An 18,691-nucleotide genomic window follows, 5' to 3' on the forward strand; every position below is an offset into this window, starting at 1 on the left:
TTAAAATTTAGAACTAAATGTGCAAGATGCTTCTGCGTATTTTTAAGGGTGTATTATTATTTGAAAAATAAGTAATAGTTGTTCATTCGATTAAACTCTGGCGGTTGTCCGTTTAGTGAAATCTCAGCTACCAATAAACAAATTAATATACAATTTTAATAAACATTTATGGAGAAGTGATTAAAATTTTAAATTAATAAACATTAAATTATTATCCAAGAATAAAAAAATTTCGAAGGAAAAATGAATTCAAGGATACTTTTGCATGCCGCATAAACTACAACTAATGTTTTAAAATATAGTGTCGAAATTAGTGTCTAGATGATCTAAAATGTTTTGGTTGATTATTAATATAACTGATACGATTAATGTAGCTTATTCTCTGTTCACAGAACCTTTACGGCTTGTTTTCCTCGTAGGAACGAACTCAGCCACTGAGCTATATAATACTTCCTTCCTTCAAAGGCACGTGGATGGCTTTGCTGAGAAGTTGCCAGAGTAACCGATATGGTTGTCACTTCGTTTGTCTAAACATTCTCACCATGTGTGTGTGTGTGTGTGTGTGTGTGTGTGTGTGTGTGTGTGTGTGTGTGTGTGCGAGCGCGCTCGCACGTCTGCCCGCCGCTTCACAAGAATCATAATTACGACCGGTCACTCCAAATTAGACACCATCATTACGACTGGTTGCTCCCCAATTAGACATTATACTATAGAGGAGAACGAATTTTGTCTCAGACGACCTCAGTATTATTTGTACATCATACTTCATTGCGGTTTTTGCCACGTTTTTATTATATCATTTTCTTGCCTCTCTATCTGCACAAATTTTGCAATTGATTTTAACCTTTCTTCCCGATGAGTTAGAGACTAGAAATATTAAACACAGCTCAGATCAAACGACAATGCAATAAAAATTAAATTTTTTCTCTCGTCCAAAGGGGTGGGGGTGAAATGTCTTCGTAACACCTGACATCTCGGCTGCCCTGCAGTACTAATGTGTCGTGCAGGTAGTATTGGGATAAGGTATGTGAGTGGACAAGCACATCTGAGCCAAGAGTGGGGGGTGGGGGGGGGGCAAGGAGATGGATATTGCTTTCTTGTCTGTCTGTCTGCTCAGTACCAATTTTGCAATTGATTTTAAACTAACCACAATGAACTGTAGACTTAAATTTTAAATGTAGCTCAGAACTGGACAGCAATGCAATGCTAACTAACTTTCTTTCCTGTTCTTTGGTGGAGGGTACTCTGTGTACCACTGCCATTTTCCCCTTTTCTTATTCCAGTGGTTCGCAGGAAGAACAATTGCTGGTAAGCATACATATGAGCTCGACTCTCTCTAATTGTTAGCTCCACATTCTTTCCATGAGATATGTGTACAGTGACATTGTGTACAGTACTTTGCATGTCACTGCCATTTTCTCCCCTTTTCTTATTCCAGTGGTTCACAGGAAGAACTATTGCTGGTAAGCCTCCATACGAGCTCGAATCTGTCTAATTTTTGGCTCTGCATTCTTCCCATGAGGTATGCGTACAGTGGCTGCATATAGTGTTTCAGTCAGGTGAAGACAAGTTTACCACACGTCTCGGTTGTAATCTTATCAAAACGTTTGAAATCAACTGAACAATTTACGCTGATATGACTAAAAAGCAGAATATAATTAAAACTAAACTAAAACTCCGTCCGAACAGGCCCTGGAAGACCCAACGGTGCTGACCAGCCGCCGTGTCATCCTCAGCCCACAGGCGTCACTCGATGCGGGTATGGAGGAGCATGTGCTCACCACACCGCTCTCCTGGTCGTATGTCAGTTTATGAGACCGGAACCGCTACTTCTCAGTCAAGTAACTCCTCGGTTTGCCTCACAGGGGCTGAGTGCACCCCACTTGCCTACAGCGCTCGACAGACCGGATGGTCACTCATTCAAGTGCTAGCTCAGCCCGACAGCGCATAACTTTGGTAATCTAACGGGAACCGGTGTTACCATTGCGGCAAGGCCGTTGGCAGAATATAATTATTTAATAAAAATGGATTTTTTGTTCCATGTTCTAAATCAGACTAAAAAATGCAAAATAATTGATCCCAGCCCCATACAGATTCTTAGTCCCATACAGACAGCTCCGAAAATTTGTGATAGTGAATTTTTAATAGCCATGAAAATTCTTGTAACATTTAAAACGAAAAACGTTTGGAGCATGCAATACATAATTGTTGCATGAAGAGTTGTCTACCTGCTTACTAACTGATGCATGAATAGTTCATCTCTGTAGTATTATCTATTACATGTGCCCCATGCTTTTCGTCTCAAATCTATTAAAAATTCACAAATTTGCAGGACTGTCTGTATGGGGTTAAAAAATTTATACGGGGCTGAGGTATGAATATTAAAAATTCATTTTTTTTTCAAACAATTATTATTCCGGTCTGGCACAGGGCTTAGCGATCTAATTGTAAAGCCAGATGCCGCTGTGTCACTGTGTACATGATTCGGAGGTGGTTGTTCACGATTTGGCCACTCAGCCTCAGGACAACATCAGACATTCAATCAACCCTATGCCGGACCGTGTTGTGGCACGTATTGCGGCAAAAGGTGGTCCAACTCGTTTTTAATTTTCCACTGTATCTGTCTACTTGTACTCACTCTATTTGCTTGCTTGTCTTGATCTTGTAATCACTTGAATCTCTATCTACAGGGTGAAAAGTATTTAAACCGGCAAACTCTAGGAGGTTGTAGGGGATATCAATACAAATAGTTATTGCTAATGTCATTTTTTCCTTTCAGGATTATTTAAACTGGCGGAGACCGCTCTTCAGTTGTTAGAGGCCGTATTACGATCTTTAGTTGTTAGAGGGCGTATTACGCTCTTCAGTTGTAGGCAACTGCTGTCCACCAGTTTAGTAGTGCATTGTCTCTGTTTACTAATGGAGCGATACACCTGGAGTGAGTACACTGATATGGTTGGTGCGTACTACGTAGCACACCACAACGGACGAGCTGCACAACAGGTTTGTCAACAACAATATCCTAATCGCCGTATCCCGCATCATACGACTTTTGCTGCTGTGTACCAACGTCTGCGTGAGACCGGGTCATTTAGCAGGTTACCTGGACAGGGACGCCGTCGCACAGTAAGAACGCTGCAATTTGAGGAAGCTGTCTTGCAGCATGTCGAGCAGGATCCCTAAATCAGAACTCGTGCAGTTGCACGTAACGTGGGGACGAATCAGACGAATGTAAGAACAGTTCTTTGAGAGCAATTGTTACGTCCCTTTCACTTACAGCGTGTCCAAAACCTGGAACCAGTTGATTATCCACCCAGAGACAGTTTTTGCAGTGGTACCTGGAACAGTGTGAAATTAATCCTACATTTCCATCCTCTGTGTTGTTTACCGATGAAGCAACATTCAGGCGTGATGGAGTCTTCAACATGCACAATTCGCATGTTTGGAGTGAGGATAACCCACATGTCACAGTTACTAGCGCTCATCAAGTGCGGTTCTTCGTTAATATGTGGATCGGTGTTGTTGGGGACTGTTTAATTGGGCCGCATCTGCTACCTAGGCCATTAAATGGCAGTCACTATTACAATTTCCTCGCCAGAGCATTGCCAGAATTGCTGGAAGACCTCCCTACAAGACAATACATGTGGTACCAACATGACGGGGCGCCGGCACATTTCAGTTGTGTGCGTCGATTCCTGGACTGACGGTTCCCAGACACGTGGATTGGCAGAGATGGTCCTGTACCGTGGCCTGCTCGATCCCTAGATATGCATCCTCTGGAATTTTGTGTGTGGGGAGAGGTGCGCAACCCTGTTTATGCAAATCCTGTTACATCAGAAGAGGATCTGGTTGCGCAGATAGTAGCAGCAGCAGGAACAATTCAGGATACTCCTGGAGTTTTTGCCCGTGTCAGACATAACATGATCCGACGGTGTAACCTTTGTTTACGTGTCAATGGAGGCATTTTTGAAAATCTATTGTAATTGAAATTGGGTTCTGTTAATGTGTTGTCTCTTTGTCATAAGAAAATGGAAAAGTGGTTGTTGGTTTAATTAATTTGCTGACAGATAAATCTTCCTCTACCAGTTTAAATACTCCTCATAGGAAAAAATGACAATAGAGAAAAATATTTGTTTTGATGTCCCGTAGAACCTCCCAGAGTTTGTCGGTTTAAATACTTTTCACCCTGTATATCATTAAATCTAATAAATTTCATTTTTGCTCCCTCTCGGTGCGCTATTTTCAATGTTCCAGAGTGTATGTAAGGAGAGATCAAAAAGTTTTCGTTAGAAGGCCACACAATCAATTTTCGTTAAGCCAGTCAGGCACAGCCGGCCGCAGTGGTCTAGCGGTTCTAGGCGCTCAGTCCGGAACCTCGCGACTGCTACGGTCGCAGGTTCGATTCCTGCCTCGGGCATGGATGTGTGTGATGTCCTTAGGTTAGTTAAGTTTAAGTAGTTCTAAGTTCTAGGGGACTGATGACCACAGATGTTAAGTCCCATAGTGCTCAGAGCCATTTGAACCAGGCCAGTCAGGCAAAATAGCCGTGTGCACTGAGGCAATCATTCCGTCGACGCACTAGATGGAAGATTCCCTGTTGTAAAATAACGTGTCCTGCAGCGTGAAGAAGTCCGTAGCTGCCAGCTGCACATCCTCGTTTGACAGGAATCGTCGCCACTACACGGCCTTTTTTTTTAAGGGACCGAAGCCATGAAAAAGGCATGGGGGGAGATCAGGACTACAGGCCGGGTGATCGAGCGTCTGACACTTGAGTTGGCATAACTTCGGCGTTGCGGCATTTGAGACTGGGGACCTCTTGTCACGCAGCATTCCACAACGATGGTTTTCGACAGATTTGCCACTCCACACACATAATTAATTCTTCGATGGATGTGTACCGGCGTTTGTCCTACGGCAGCCAAGAAAAGAATAACAGCACGGTGGTCCTGTTTTGGACGAGTTTGATAATAACGCTGTCATAGTTCACGTTTCCGCATGTACTGCATGCCGTCGGAAAAACACGAATGCTATACTAGTCTCTTGTCTTCATATCGGTGCTTATATACCCGCAATGGAGTGGCGGTATGTTGCGTAAACACTGCAGCAACGCTCTCAAACTGAAACTTTTTGATAAATACCGAAAGCTAGCAGTTAAATTAATAATATTTTTTTCAAATATTGTGAGTCGTAGTAAGAACGATGGTTTTTAGGCTGCTAGGTTTCTAAATACGCCGTCGCTTGTATGAACAAGAAATTCTTGATAGAAAATACGTTTAACTATTCTTTAGTCAATATTTTTTGAATTTTTAACAGACGGCGTAAGGCGCTAAATCATGTGCAAAGTGTTATCCAGCACTAACTTGTATTTTAAAATAAATTTATCGTTAAGAAGAAAGTTCTTCCACTGGTATTCCTCTGTAACAGAAGTCATCTTCGTCCTGTAGAAATAAAACGTGTCAAATTTACAATTGAAAGCTGCTGGCGGGGAAACAGTAACTGGTACCACCGAATATATGTAGCGGCACAATGCGACCGTGATAAACGTCCACCTGCCGTGCACCAGCCAGTGCTACGGCGCACGTCAGCCGTTAATATGCCCCCATCTTCCGTATACACATAACTCACCCGTAATAAAATGTATGGCTTTTACGTAACGACCATGCGCGTGCTCTAGCAGTAAGACGTCTGGGGAGAGATTGATATTCGAATATGATTCTTCCTATTATTGCCAGAGTGCAAGTTCCAGAGAATCACGATGTTTCCCTTAGTACGCTCGTATGTTTTATTCATGGAGAATGCTATTGTTTAACCATGCCTGAATTATGGTTAAAAGTCGTGAAGCGCATTAATTTACTTTTTCTTAACAAACATAAACGTGCCTCCAACATAATGTTTTGCATTTGTTTGTTGTAATGTTTTGCATTTGCTTTGTGACGATTCATCATTCTGTGCGTGAATCTCTGGCTATTCAAACAGTTATCTGGAAATTGGAGATTAGAGATGAGCAACAATTCAGTTTTTCTCTCAGGGCAAGAAGTGACGAAAGCATTCAGAAAACTTTGTGGATGTATGAACAGCCTCATAAAGCATAGCGAATATTAAAAAAATAATAATGCCACAAATTTTACCTTCTTAATATGTTATTTATGAACGGAAATCAAACAAAGAGATCTGGGAATGGTACCATTGTTTTACGGCAAAGATATTAGATATAATCTCTGACTGGCTACAGAACAAAAGACGTGTTACTAGACATCACTTCAAAACATCCTCCGAAAATGTGGCCATACACAGGTCGGCGTGTGATGAAGGACCCATCCCTACTAAAACTGGTACCAAATTACTATACAGGGTGGTCCATGGATCGTGATCGGGCCAAACATCTCACGAAATAAGCGTCAAACGAAAAAACTAAAAAAGAACGAAACTTGTCTAACTTGAAGGGGGAAACCAGATGGCGCTATGGTTGTCCCGATAGATGGCGCTACCATAGGTGAAACGGATACCAACTGCGTTTTTTTAAATAGTAGCACACATTTTTATTACATATTCGTGTAGTACGTAAAAATATATGAATGTTTTAGTAGGACCACTTTTTTCGCTTTGTGATAGATGGCGCTGTAATAGTCACAAACATATGGATCATAATTTTAGACGAACAGTTGGTAACAGGTAGGTTTTTTAAATTAAAATAAAGAACGTAGGTACGTTTGAACGTTTTATTTCGGTTGTTCCAATGTGATACATGTACCTGTGTGAACTTATCATTTCTGAGAATGCATGCTGTTACAGCGTGATTACCTGTAAATACCACATTAATGCAATAAATGCTCTAAATGATGTCCGTCAACCTCAATGCATTTGGCAATGCGTGTAACGACATTCCTCTCAACAGCGAGTAGTTCGCCTTCCGTAATGTTCGCACATGCATTGACAATGCGCTCACGCATGTTGTCAGGAGTCGTCGGTGGATAACGATAGCAAATATCCTTCAACTTTCCCCACAGAAATAAACACGGGTACTTCAGATCCGGTGAACGTGCGGGCCATGGTATGGTGCTTCAACGACCAATCCACCTGTCATGAAATACGCTATTCAATACCGCTTCAACAGCACGCGAGCTGTGTGCCGGACATCCATCATGTTGGCAGTACATCGCCATTCTGTCATGCAGTGAAACATCTTGTAGTAACATCGGTAGAACATTACGTAGGAAATCAGCATACATTGCACAATGTAGATTGCCATCGATAAAATGGGGGCCAATTATCCTTCCTCCCATAATGCCGCAGCATACATTAACCCGCCAAGGTCGCTGATGTTCCACTTGTCGCAGCCATCGTGGATTTTACGTTGCCCAATAGTGCATATTATGCCGGTTTACGGTGCCCAGTGGCAGAACTGTACACGACGTTCAAAGTCGTCGCCATGCAATTCCTGATGCATAGAAATATGGTACGGGTGCAATCGATGTTGATGTAGCATTCTCAACACCGACGTTTTGAGATTCCCGATTCTCACGCAATTTGTCTGATACTGATGTGCAGATTAGCCGCGACAGCAGCTAAAACACCTACTTGGGAATCATCATTTGTTGCAGGTCGTGGCTGACGTTTCACATGTGGCTGAACACTTCCTGTTTCCTTAAATAATGTAACTATCCGGCGAACGGTCCGGACACTTGGATGATGTCGTCCAGGATACCGAGCAGCATACATAGCACACGCCCGTTGGGCATTTTGATCACAATAGCCATACATCAACACGATATCGACCTTTTCCGCAATTGGTAAACGGTCCATTTTAACACGGGTAATGCATCACGAAGCAAATACCGTCCGCACTGGCGGAATGTTACGTGATACCACGTACTGATACGTTTGTGACTATTACAGCGCCATCTATCACAAATCGAAAAAAGTGGTCCTACTAAAACATTCATATTTCTTTACGTACTACACGAATATGTAATAAAAAATGGGGGTTCCTATTTAAAAAAAAAACTCTGTTGATATCCGCTTGACCTATGGCAGCGCCATCTAGCGGGCCAACCATAGCGCCATCTGGTTTCCCCCTTCAAGCTAGACAAGTTTCATTCTTCGTAGTTTTTTTCGTTTGACGCTTATTTGTTGAGATATTTGGCTCGGTCACTATCAATGGACCACCCTGCACACACTGTAAGACTACGAAGAAATTATACGAATCAGACGGAAATCGTTAGAAGCACATGTACAAATTAATGAGTGCCATTTAAGAAAAATTGGATGATTTATACAAGAGTAAGAGATTCACAAATTGAGAAATTCAATAACGCGTTGGTTCACCTCTGGCCCTTGTGCAAGTAGTTATTCGGTGTTGCACTAACTGATGGTGTTGTTGGATGTGCTCGTGCAAATTCTGTCCAATTGGCGCGATACAGCGTCTAAATTCCGAGCTGCTTGGAGGGCCCTGCCTATAATGCTCCAAACGTTCTCAATTGGGGAGAGATCCGGCAACCTAGCTGGGTAAGGTAGGATTTGGCAAGCACGAAGGCAAGCAGCAAGATCACCGTGTTCGGGCGGGCATTATCTTGCTGACATGTAAACCCTGGATGGTTTGCCATGAACGGCACCAAAACGTGATGAAGACTACCGCCATGTACGCCGTGAGGTAAAGGGTGCCTCGCAAGACAGCGAAAGGGGTCCTGCTATGAAAAGATGTGCCCCCTCAGACCATCACTCCTGGTTGTCGGACTGTTTGGCGGGCGAGAGTCAGGTCGGTATCCTACCATCGTACGGGACATCTCCGGACACGTCTTTGCCTTGAACCTCATTCACTGGAGTAGAATTGCCTTCAGTGATGGTCGAGTTTTTAACTCAGCCCCGTTGACAACCGATGACGTCTGTAACGATGCCACGGACAGCAGTGGGATTCCAACCTCATGTCTCCCTCTACATAGCGCGACAACCGGGCCTGATGTTCGGGATGCCATTTCTTTTCACAGCAGGACCTCTTTGGCTGTCATCCGCAGCCCCCTTACAGCATAGCGGTACGTCGATGACATTCTACGCCGTCTTTTGTTGCCCTACACACCGAGCCAGCGTAATCTTACATTCTAGCAAGGTAACGCCTGGCCTCACACGGCGAGAGTTTCTACTGCTTGTGTTTATCGTGCTTGCCAAACCCCAGTTTGGCCACCAAGCTCACCGAATCTCTGTCTAGTTGAAACGTTTGGAGCAGGTAGGACCCTCCAGCCAGGTCGTGACTTTGAGGATGTAACTTGCCAATTGGACAGAATCTCGCACAATATCCCTCAGGACATCTAAAAACTCTCTCCATGAATGTCAAGCCGAATGACTGCTTACATAAAGGGCAAAGATGCACTAGCGCATTACCGACTTGCTCAACTCGTGAATCCCTCGCATAAATCATCCAGTTTTTCTGAATTAGTAATAATTCGTTTGTCCGTAAATGTACATCATATCTATCGATTTCCGTCCAATTCGAGAAACTCCTTCGTGCTGTGCCTGTTTTTTGTCTTAGAGTGTACGCGATACATTATGAAACACGAAATGAAAGTTCTTTTGGTAATGAAAGTAAGTGTTGGGGATATAACCTGTAGAGAGCGGCAAAGCCTTGGATACAGTAAGTGAGTTGGAATGACTGTAGTTGCAGTTGTTATGCAGAGATAAAGACACTTGCAAAAGATAGTGTTTAGCTGCATCAAACTTGTCTTCGCACTGAGGCCTATTACACTGTCAAATCTGAAAATACCACATTCTATTTTTCTCACTTTAAAACTGAACATGGGGAAAACGTAACGTGCGTCTTAACTATATAGATTTATTAGCTTTCTCAGAGCAAGCACACCCACTGGGAAAGCTGAAATCCCCACAAAAAGGAACACAATTGTATCCATTATTTGCTTTGGCCGAATAACGATATCCATGACATAGGCGACGCTATACATCCAGTCATAGTTACCTCTTTAGGCGAGAGGATAGAGATGTAGTCCTCGTAGATGAACCTGGCCTTCTCCTCGACCACATCGGGGTTCGACTCCTTTTTCAGATCTTCGCAAGCAAGCCAGAAAAGGATGTTTTCTTCGCTGTATTCACAGCGCAGAAAGTCGCGGAACACCTTTCTGCCGGCTGTAAATACGGAAAAAGTTTTTTGATTACTCCAATTGCAGTACCACACAAACATATATATATATATATATATATATATATATATATATATATATATATATATGCACTTAACATATATGCAGGGTTATTCGTAAGTATTTCCGGGTCTTCAGAAGACGACAGAATAAATATCAGAAAACAGAAAAACTAAACACATCAGTAAGTAGAGTATCTCTCCAAGTTCAGATTCGTAATGTGCGCCATGGCGTAGTTGCGTAGCTTACCAGCAGAGGTGTGTCGGAACATTCTTACAAATCAGCTACTCCGTACCGAGCGAGGTGGACCTGTGGTTAGCACACTGGCTCGCGTTCAGGGGGATGACGGTTCAAACCTCCGTCCGACCATCCTGATTTAGGTGTTTTCGCGATTTTCCTAAATCGCTTCAGGCAAATTCCGGGATGGTTTCATTGAAAGGTCACAGCCGATTTCCTTCCCCACTCTTCCCCTATCGTATGGGACCGATGCCCTCGCTGTTTGGTCCCCTCCCCCAAATTAGCCAACCAGTCAACTTCTCCGTATTGTCACATCGAATTAGTTCGCTCCTGCAGATAGGCAACACAGTGAACAGATTTCCAAAGCGGATTGCTGTCGTGTCTTTACAACAAGTTCGTTTGAGCGACTTTAATGACTCTGATGCACATAATGACGTTTGCTGCGTCAGGAAGGCTGCGCATAAGCACCTGTAATGTGTGTGCAAATCTTGGAGAGATGCTCTATGTGGTCTTTTCTATATGTCTTCTGGTATTCACGCAGTCGTCTTCTGAAGCTCTGTGTATTTGACATTCACTGCTGGATGAAGCTATCCTCTAGGCTATTCCATTAGTAACGGTCTTTAGTGCTGGGCAAAGATTTTCTTCTGACTGTTTTCTATTGTCGTCTACCTGTGTAAAGCTGGGAAGAAAAAGACTCATAAGATGGGTATTCAGAAATATACGGGATGACCCAAAAGTCCGTTAGCATTTGAAAATTTAATGCTTCCCGAAATAATGTAGGTAGAGAGGTAAAAACTGACACACATGTTTGAAGCAACATGGAGGTTTACAGAAACCAAAAAAATACAAAAAAATGAACGCCATTGGGGCATCATATGAAACAAAAGCAGTGATTTGCATAAAAACTGATTTTTAACAAATACGATATTCTTTACAACAAACGTTCAACATGGTGGCCTTCATTCATTAACAATATCTGTAGTCGAGGGACAATATTGTAAACAGCACTGTACAGCATATCCGTAGATATGCAGAGAAACTGCCGACGGATATAATTAGGTCTGACGGTCTGGGTGGACTTCCGACTTCAGATAACCCCACAACCACTAATCACACAGATTGAGGTCTGGGCACCTGGGAGGCTAAACAAAATGGAAGTATCCAGAATGAGATGTTCACTCTGCAGCGGAGTGTGCGCTGATATGAAACTTCCTGGCAGATTAAAACTGTGTGCGCCGACCGAGACTCGAACTCGGGACCTTTGCCTTTCGCGGGCAAGTGCTCTACCATCTGAGCTACCGAAGCACGACTCACGCCCGGTCCCACAGCTTTACTTCTGCCAGTACCTTGTCTCCTACCTTCCAAACTTTACAGGAGCTCTCCTGCGAACCTGGCAGAACTAGCACACCTGAAAGAAAGGATACTGTGGAGAAATGGCTTAGCCACAGCCTGGGGGATGTTTCCAGAATGAGATTTTCACTCTGCAGCGTAGTGTGCGCTGATATGAAACTTCCTGGCGGATTAAAACTGTGTGCGCCGACCGAGACTCGAACTCGGGACCTTTGCCTTTCGCGGGCAAGTGCTCTACCATCTGAGCTACCGAAGCACGACTCACGCCCGGTCCCACAGCTTTACTTCTGCCAGTACCTCGTCTCCTACCTTCCAAACTTTACAGAAGCTCTCCTGCGAACCTCTCGCAGGAGAGCTTCTGTAAAGTTTGGAAGGTAGGAGACGAGGTACTGGCAGAAGTAAAGCTGTGGGACCGGGCGTGAGTCGTGCTTCGGTAGCTCAGATGGTAGAGCACTGGCCCGTGAAAGGCAAAGGTCCCGAGTTCGAGTCTCGGTCGGCGCACACAGTTTTAATCTGCCAGGAAGTTTCAAAATGGAAGTAGCTGCTTATTAGCTGATCCTCACCAAACCATTTGCGCAAGAGATCTTTCACCGTGCAGCGGATTCTCCATTCTGATACTAAAGCTTCACTGACATTACCTTTTCTGGTAAAGTCAGCATGCCATGACTGCCGGCTCATCTAACTCTCTCTTTCACCACAGCTGATATTATACGAGGTCTGTTCAAATAATTCCGGAACATTCGTGATTTCGGGACAAATGGTGTGTTGGAGAGAAATGCGGTTAGTTCTCTGCACACGCCTGTGTTTTATGTGTAACTGCCGGAAGTTTCATTGTTGTATGTCTCTTTGTTACTGTTCAGAACTGTATTGAGTAGAACGTTGTGTCGCATAATTTGCGGTTTTCGAGAAGGCAGAGTTAGATGAGCAACGAATCTGAATTAAATTTTGTGTGAAACTCAATAGAAGCTTTGCAGAGATACACCAAAAGATTCAGGAAGCCTACGGCGATGAGTGCGCAAGCCGTTCTTGGTGTTAAGAATGGTTCAAACGTTTTGGAAATGATCGGAGGGAAGTCAAAGATGACACTCGTTCAGGACGTCCTTCGACGAAATTGTGCGTGCCAATTGAAGACCCATCGTCCGAGAGTTTGCGGAAGAATGTAAAATTTCAATTAGATCATGTCATGAAATTCTGACACAGCATTTTGGAATGAATCTTGTTGCCACCAAGTTCGTCTCACGGTTCATGAGTCAAGATCAGAAATACCTTTGGCTCACAATCTGTGAAGAACTTTTGGATCTCGCAAATGAAAATGAGATGTTCCTTAAGAGAACCATAACTGATGAGATATTGGTCTACGATTATGATGTTGAGACCAAGGTTCGGTCTTCACAGTGGCTCAGGAACTGTTCTCGAAGACAAACAAAATCTCGTCTGGTCAGGTCACATGTCAAAGACACGCAGATAGTTTTCTTTGACTGCGAAGGATTGGTATATCATGAATTCGTGCCACACGTACAAACTGTAAATCGATAGTACTATTGGGACGGTTTGTGACTCCTGAGTGAAAATATGATAAGAAAACAATCTGAAATGTGGCGAGAAGATGCATAGATAACGCGCTAACACATTCATCGCTGTTGGTGCGTGACTGTTGTACAAAAAACGAATTCACTGTGCTGCCTCATGCTCCATACTCTCCAGACCCGTTCCCTGAGGACTTTTTTTATTTCCCGAATTGAAAACCCCGTACGAAGATTTGCAACGATGGACGAGCAAATTGCAGACGGCCGCGATCCAGCAACAGGCATACCACTACTGCTTCCGGAAGTGGAAATGGCATTGGGAGAGGTGTATCAAGGGTGGAAGAGAGTATTTCGAAGGAGATCAGGCACTGTAAGTAAAAGATAGGCGTAGAAAAATTTTGAGGGTAAAGTTACAGAATATTTAGAACAGACCTCGTATACGAGTTTCATGCGGAGTGAATGACCTGTTGCAAAGACAGCCACCTGTTGGCTAGTTGTTTCATTTGTTTCTAGTCTCAACAAAATTCCGTATCACTTCAGACTTATGTGTCAATTTTCACATCTATACCTCAGATTATGAGTGGTTTTCTTTCTTTCTTTCTTTTTAAAAAAAGAACAGGGAAATAAACTATTGACACAGGTGAAAAGAGATCTACTATTTCGGGAGGAAGACATCCAAACAGCAAATAATGCTGCACCAACTCCTTCCAAGTTCTACAAGTCCCTCCAGATTCTTGAACGCCATGAGCTCCTCCTCGCTTTCAGCGTCCGATTACCTTCCCCTACGAGGATCTTTTACCAACGCATCACATTCCCGCCTCTCCTCACTTACATTTAACACCTCCGAGTACTCTAGACCATCTTCAAACACGACTCCAATAATCCTATCGTTTCCCCTGTAATTTCGAATCCTCATACACTGCCACACCTTTACCAACACATTCCACCAACTCTCCCCTTACATATCCTCCAGAAGCTCTCCCAGAGAAACTTCAGTCATCTCCCCCTTCCAGATCACGAACTGAGCCCCGACATTAACCTAATCTAACCAGTCCACCTTATCAGGGTTTTCTCTCTCTCCCCTCCCCACATATCCTTACTCGCACTTTAACTTCTGCCTTTCTTTGCACCCCCGCTCTCTTTTCACACCAACCATTAGTGTCACCAGTTCCCCCATCTGTCCCAACAGCCACTTCTACCCAACTACTCAATGCACCAGCCCTCCATCCTTACAGCACAACATTCCTACCCCCTCCACCAGCCAATCTTTTCCCTTCAACAACTGACTCCCTATCCCAAGGGAGGTCCTTCCAATTTCTAGTGTCAGAAAAGTGCATGTTTTGGCAACATGTTTGAAATGGTTTAAATGTGTGCTTATTACATTTAATTTTACCTTTTATTGTTACTATTTTTAACTACCAGTGCAAAAAGTCGTCCATAGTATATCTCAAAACTTCTACTTTATGTTTCACCTTTAAAAAGTTTTTAATTTAGTGTATGCATCTCCGCCATCTGTTTCTTGTTTTTTCGTCTGCTTTGCTTTGTTATCGTCTGTTGGATGAAGGCCGGGTTGCTTGTACCACTGACATCCCCCCCCCCCCACCACCCACCCCCCACCCCCCACCCCCGCCCATTTGGGGTGTGGAGGGGATGAAATGACTATAAAGGGAAAAAAAGGTATTGCACCTACGCAGAGTACGACAGACAAAAAAACTAAATGGGAAATAAACAACTGCTAACTAAAAGGAAATGATAACAGAAACATGAAGTAATATGCCCAATTAAATAAAGTGTCTTAGAGAAGATGCAATAAAAATTTCAAGAGAAGCAACTGTGGAAAGATAAGAGTAAGAAAAAGACAAAATATAAACTAATTACGAGTGGATAACATATTTCATCAATTAAAATGACAGATGGCACAGTCTATACCAACAGAAGTAAAAGTTGTACAAGAATTCCAAGAATTATTTAAATTTTCGTATAGCTCAAGACGAGCAATTCCGTTGTCTAAGTGTACTGTATCTGACTAGTAATTGAAACTTTGTGGGTCCTGACACCGTTCCCCTCCGCTGCTAAAATTTTGAATTAACATCATTAGCAAAGACGTCCGAAGCCTTCCGACATAAGAAGGTCGTCTCGTTCTGCGAACGGCCTTTAAAAAAAGAAGAAAAAGGACGGGGTTTGGAGCACGTTCTTGCCCTTGAGGGTGGGAAAATGCCATTAAAATGTGAAAGAATCAGCAATGATCAAACGAATTAGATCGCAGAACACAATCGAAACCACTGCAACACGGACGCGTAATGTGTATCTACAGGTAATGTAGCCTGTAATTAAAAACATATCTTGATCTCTTCACTGGTGAAAGACAGAATTAACCTCCATCTGTGTCTCTGGGAAGGAATTAAAAAGAGGAAGTGACTCTGAGAAAAATACTGAATAACAAAAGAAAGGGTACATTCTGCTATTCAGTCTGTGGAGCGTATGTAATTTACAAGTTGAAATGAGGTAGTGAAAATTTGAAAAGGAAATGCAAAGACTGAGTCTAGATATAATGAGGTTCAGTAAAACGAAATGGAAAGAAGATACGGATTTATAAACAGACGAATATTGGGTAATATCAGAAACAGAAGATGGTGGAATGGGAGTAGGATTCGTCATAAAAAGAAAGGTCTGACTGAGAGTGAGTTACTGTGATAAGTTCAGTGACAGGATTATTTTCATCAGAATCGACAGAAAACCGACCCGAACAGTGACAGTTGAGGTATACATGACGACTTTACAAGGTGACGATGAATAAATAGAGAAAGTGTGTGTGTGTATATTGATCGAGTAATTCACTGTGTAAAGGGAGCTGAAAATGTAGTAATTATGAGTGATTGGAACGCTGTAATAGGGGAAGGAAAAGAAAACAGAGTTGTGGAAGAATGTGGGCTCGATAATGGGAAGAGAGGAGGAAGACCAACGGAGTTCAGGAATAAATTTCATCTGCTAACGGCGAATAGACTATTCAAGAATGACAACTGAAGGAACTATACTTGGTAAAAGCCTAGAGACACTGACAGATTAGAACTGGAATATATCGTGGTCTGGCAGAGATTTCGAAATCACGCGTAGGATTGCAAGAAATAGCCAGGAGCATATACGGACACAGATCGCAGTTTATAAATCATGAAGATTAGGTTGAAGTTTAAGAGAATCATCTCGAAGACTGTGAATGTCTCTAAGACTGAAGATACAGTGATACTGAATACCACAGCAGACAGAACATTTGAAGACGTATAGACACCTCTAAAAAAAAGGTTATCACAGAAGTTGGACATACAGATATAGTAAATACAAGGTAGAACACTGCGAGGAAGCCTAGGACGGCAGAAGAATACTTCATTTGATTGACGAAAAAAGGAAGTACAGAAATGTTCTCTGAAAGACAGGAATACAACAATATAAGGAACTTAGGAATGAAACATATAGAAACTGAAGGGAAGCAAAGCGGAATAGCTGCAGCAAAACTGCGGAGAAATCAGGGGGTCGTCGGAAAGGATAATTCAGCTTATAAGAAAATTAAAACAGCCTACTATGAAATAAAAAGGAAATGCGTCAAAATTAAGAGTGCGGAAGGAATTTCGTTGTTAAATGCAGAGGAGAAGGTGGAAGTAGTACAGCGAAGGCCTCTACGTGGTTGAGGAAAGTACAGTGAAGGTCTCTACGGCGATGAGAAACTGTCACATGGGCTATTAGAGAAAGATATGGGAATCGGCATAGATGACATATGAGATTTAGTGTCAAAGTCAAATAGAGCTTTGGAAGTCCTACCCATGAATTAAGGCAGAAGACATAGTTAACACTCCCTCGTAGTTTCTAAAATCCTACAAAGAAGTGACAACGAAACCACTATTCAAGTTGGTCTGTAGAATCTACCAGCCTGGAAATATACCATCATAAATTCACAAAAATATAATCCTCTCAATATCGAAAATGGCAAGGCTAGACAAGGGCGAATATGGAATGGGGGTGCGGAATGAAAGTGAAAGCCGTCTGGTAGAATTTTGCACAGGGCATAACTTAATCATAGGTAACACTTGATTCAAGCATCATGAAAGAAGGTTGTATACATGGAAGAGGTATGGAGATACTGGAACGTTTCAGATAGAGTATATAATGGTAAGACAGAGATTTTGGAACCAGGTTTTAAATTGTAAGACATCTGTAGGGGCAGATGTGGACTCTGACCGCAGTCTATTGGTTATGAACTGTAGATTAAGACTGTAGAAACTGCGTAAAGGTGGGAATTTAAGGAGATGGGACCTGGATAAACTGACTAAACCAGAGGTTGTGGAGAGTTTCAGGGAGAGCATTAGGGAACAAACGGCAAGAACGGGAGGAATAAATACGGTAGATGAAGAATGTGTAGCTTTGAGAGAGGAAATAGTGAAGGCAGCAGAGGATCACGTAGGTAAAAAGACGAGGACTAGTAGAAATCCTTGGGTAACAGAAGAATATTGAATTTAATTGATGAAAGGAGAAAATGAATGCAGTAAATGAAGCAGGTAAAAAGGAATACAAACGTTTCAAAAACGAGATCGACAGGAAGTGCAAAATGGCTAAGCAGGGATGGCTACAGGATAAATGTAAGGATGTAGAGGCATATATCACTAGGGGTAAGATAGATACTGCATACAGGAAAATTAGAGAGACCTTTGGAGAAAAGAGAACCACTTGTATGAATATCAATAGCTCAGATGGGAACCTTGTTCTAAACAAAGAAGGGAAAGCAGAAAGGTGGAAGGAGTATATAGAGGGTCCCTATAAGGGCGATGTACTCGAGGACAATATTTTAGAAATGGAAGAGGGCGTAGATGAAGATGAAATGGGAGATATGATACTGTGTGAAGAGATTGACAGAGCACTGAAAGACCTAAGTCGAAGCGAGGCCCCGGGAGTAGACAACATTCCCTTAGAACTACTGATAGCCTTGGGAGTGCCAGCCCTGACAAAACTCTGTCATCTGGTGAGCAAGATGTATGAGACAGGCGAAATATCCTCAGACTCAAGAAGAATATAATAATTCCACTTCCATAGAAAGCAGGTGTTGACGGATGTGAAAATTACTCCGTTGCATGTAATATCGTCTCTGTTTATTCATTCGCCATTTTACGTTTTTCTTTGATCTCATAGAGAAGGAAGACAACATCTGTTATTATTTACGTAATGAGTCTGTTAGTCCGTAAATTAAATTCGACATTAAGGTATTAATTTTACTTCAAGTAATGGAGAAAAAAGAAGAAATGCGTATACTTACCGGCACTTTTCATGAGTCTGTCGAACGACTTTCCCCAGCTCCGAATTTCTTCCAGCGAAGGCCTGCAACAGAATTCGAAAAAAAAGAGTTAAATTATGATACGGAGGGTTGCTTTTAAATATCTTTCAGCTATA

The 18,691-nt window shown here is 42.5% G+C and overlaps 1 protein-coding gene across 1 annotated transcript in view; it reads right to left on the reverse strand.

Annotated features, from left to right (window-relative positions):
• LOC126263339 (regulator of G-protein signaling 17) overlaps positions 1–18,691 on the reverse strand; it is a 461,202-nt gene that overhangs the window by 11,186 nt on the left and 431,325 nt on the right. Inside the window, exons 5-6 of the mRNA XM_049960428.1 lie at positions 18,558–18,619; positions 9,965–10,131 (exon numbers count right to left, since the gene is read on the reverse strand). Of these exons, the coding sequence (XP_049816385.1) occupies positions 9,965–10,131; positions 18,558–18,619 (229 nt within the window). The remainder of the gene's footprint in view (positions 1–9,964; positions 10,132–18,557; positions 18,620–18,691) is intronic.

Source organism: Schistocerca nitens, chromosome 6 (assembly GCF_023898315.1).
Source record: "Schistocerca nitens isolate TAMUIC-IGC-003100 chromosome 6, iqSchNite1.1, whole genome shotgun sequence".
NCBI classification, from domain to species: Eukaryota; Metazoa; Arthropoda; class Insecta; order Orthoptera; family Acrididae; genus Schistocerca; species Schistocerca nitens.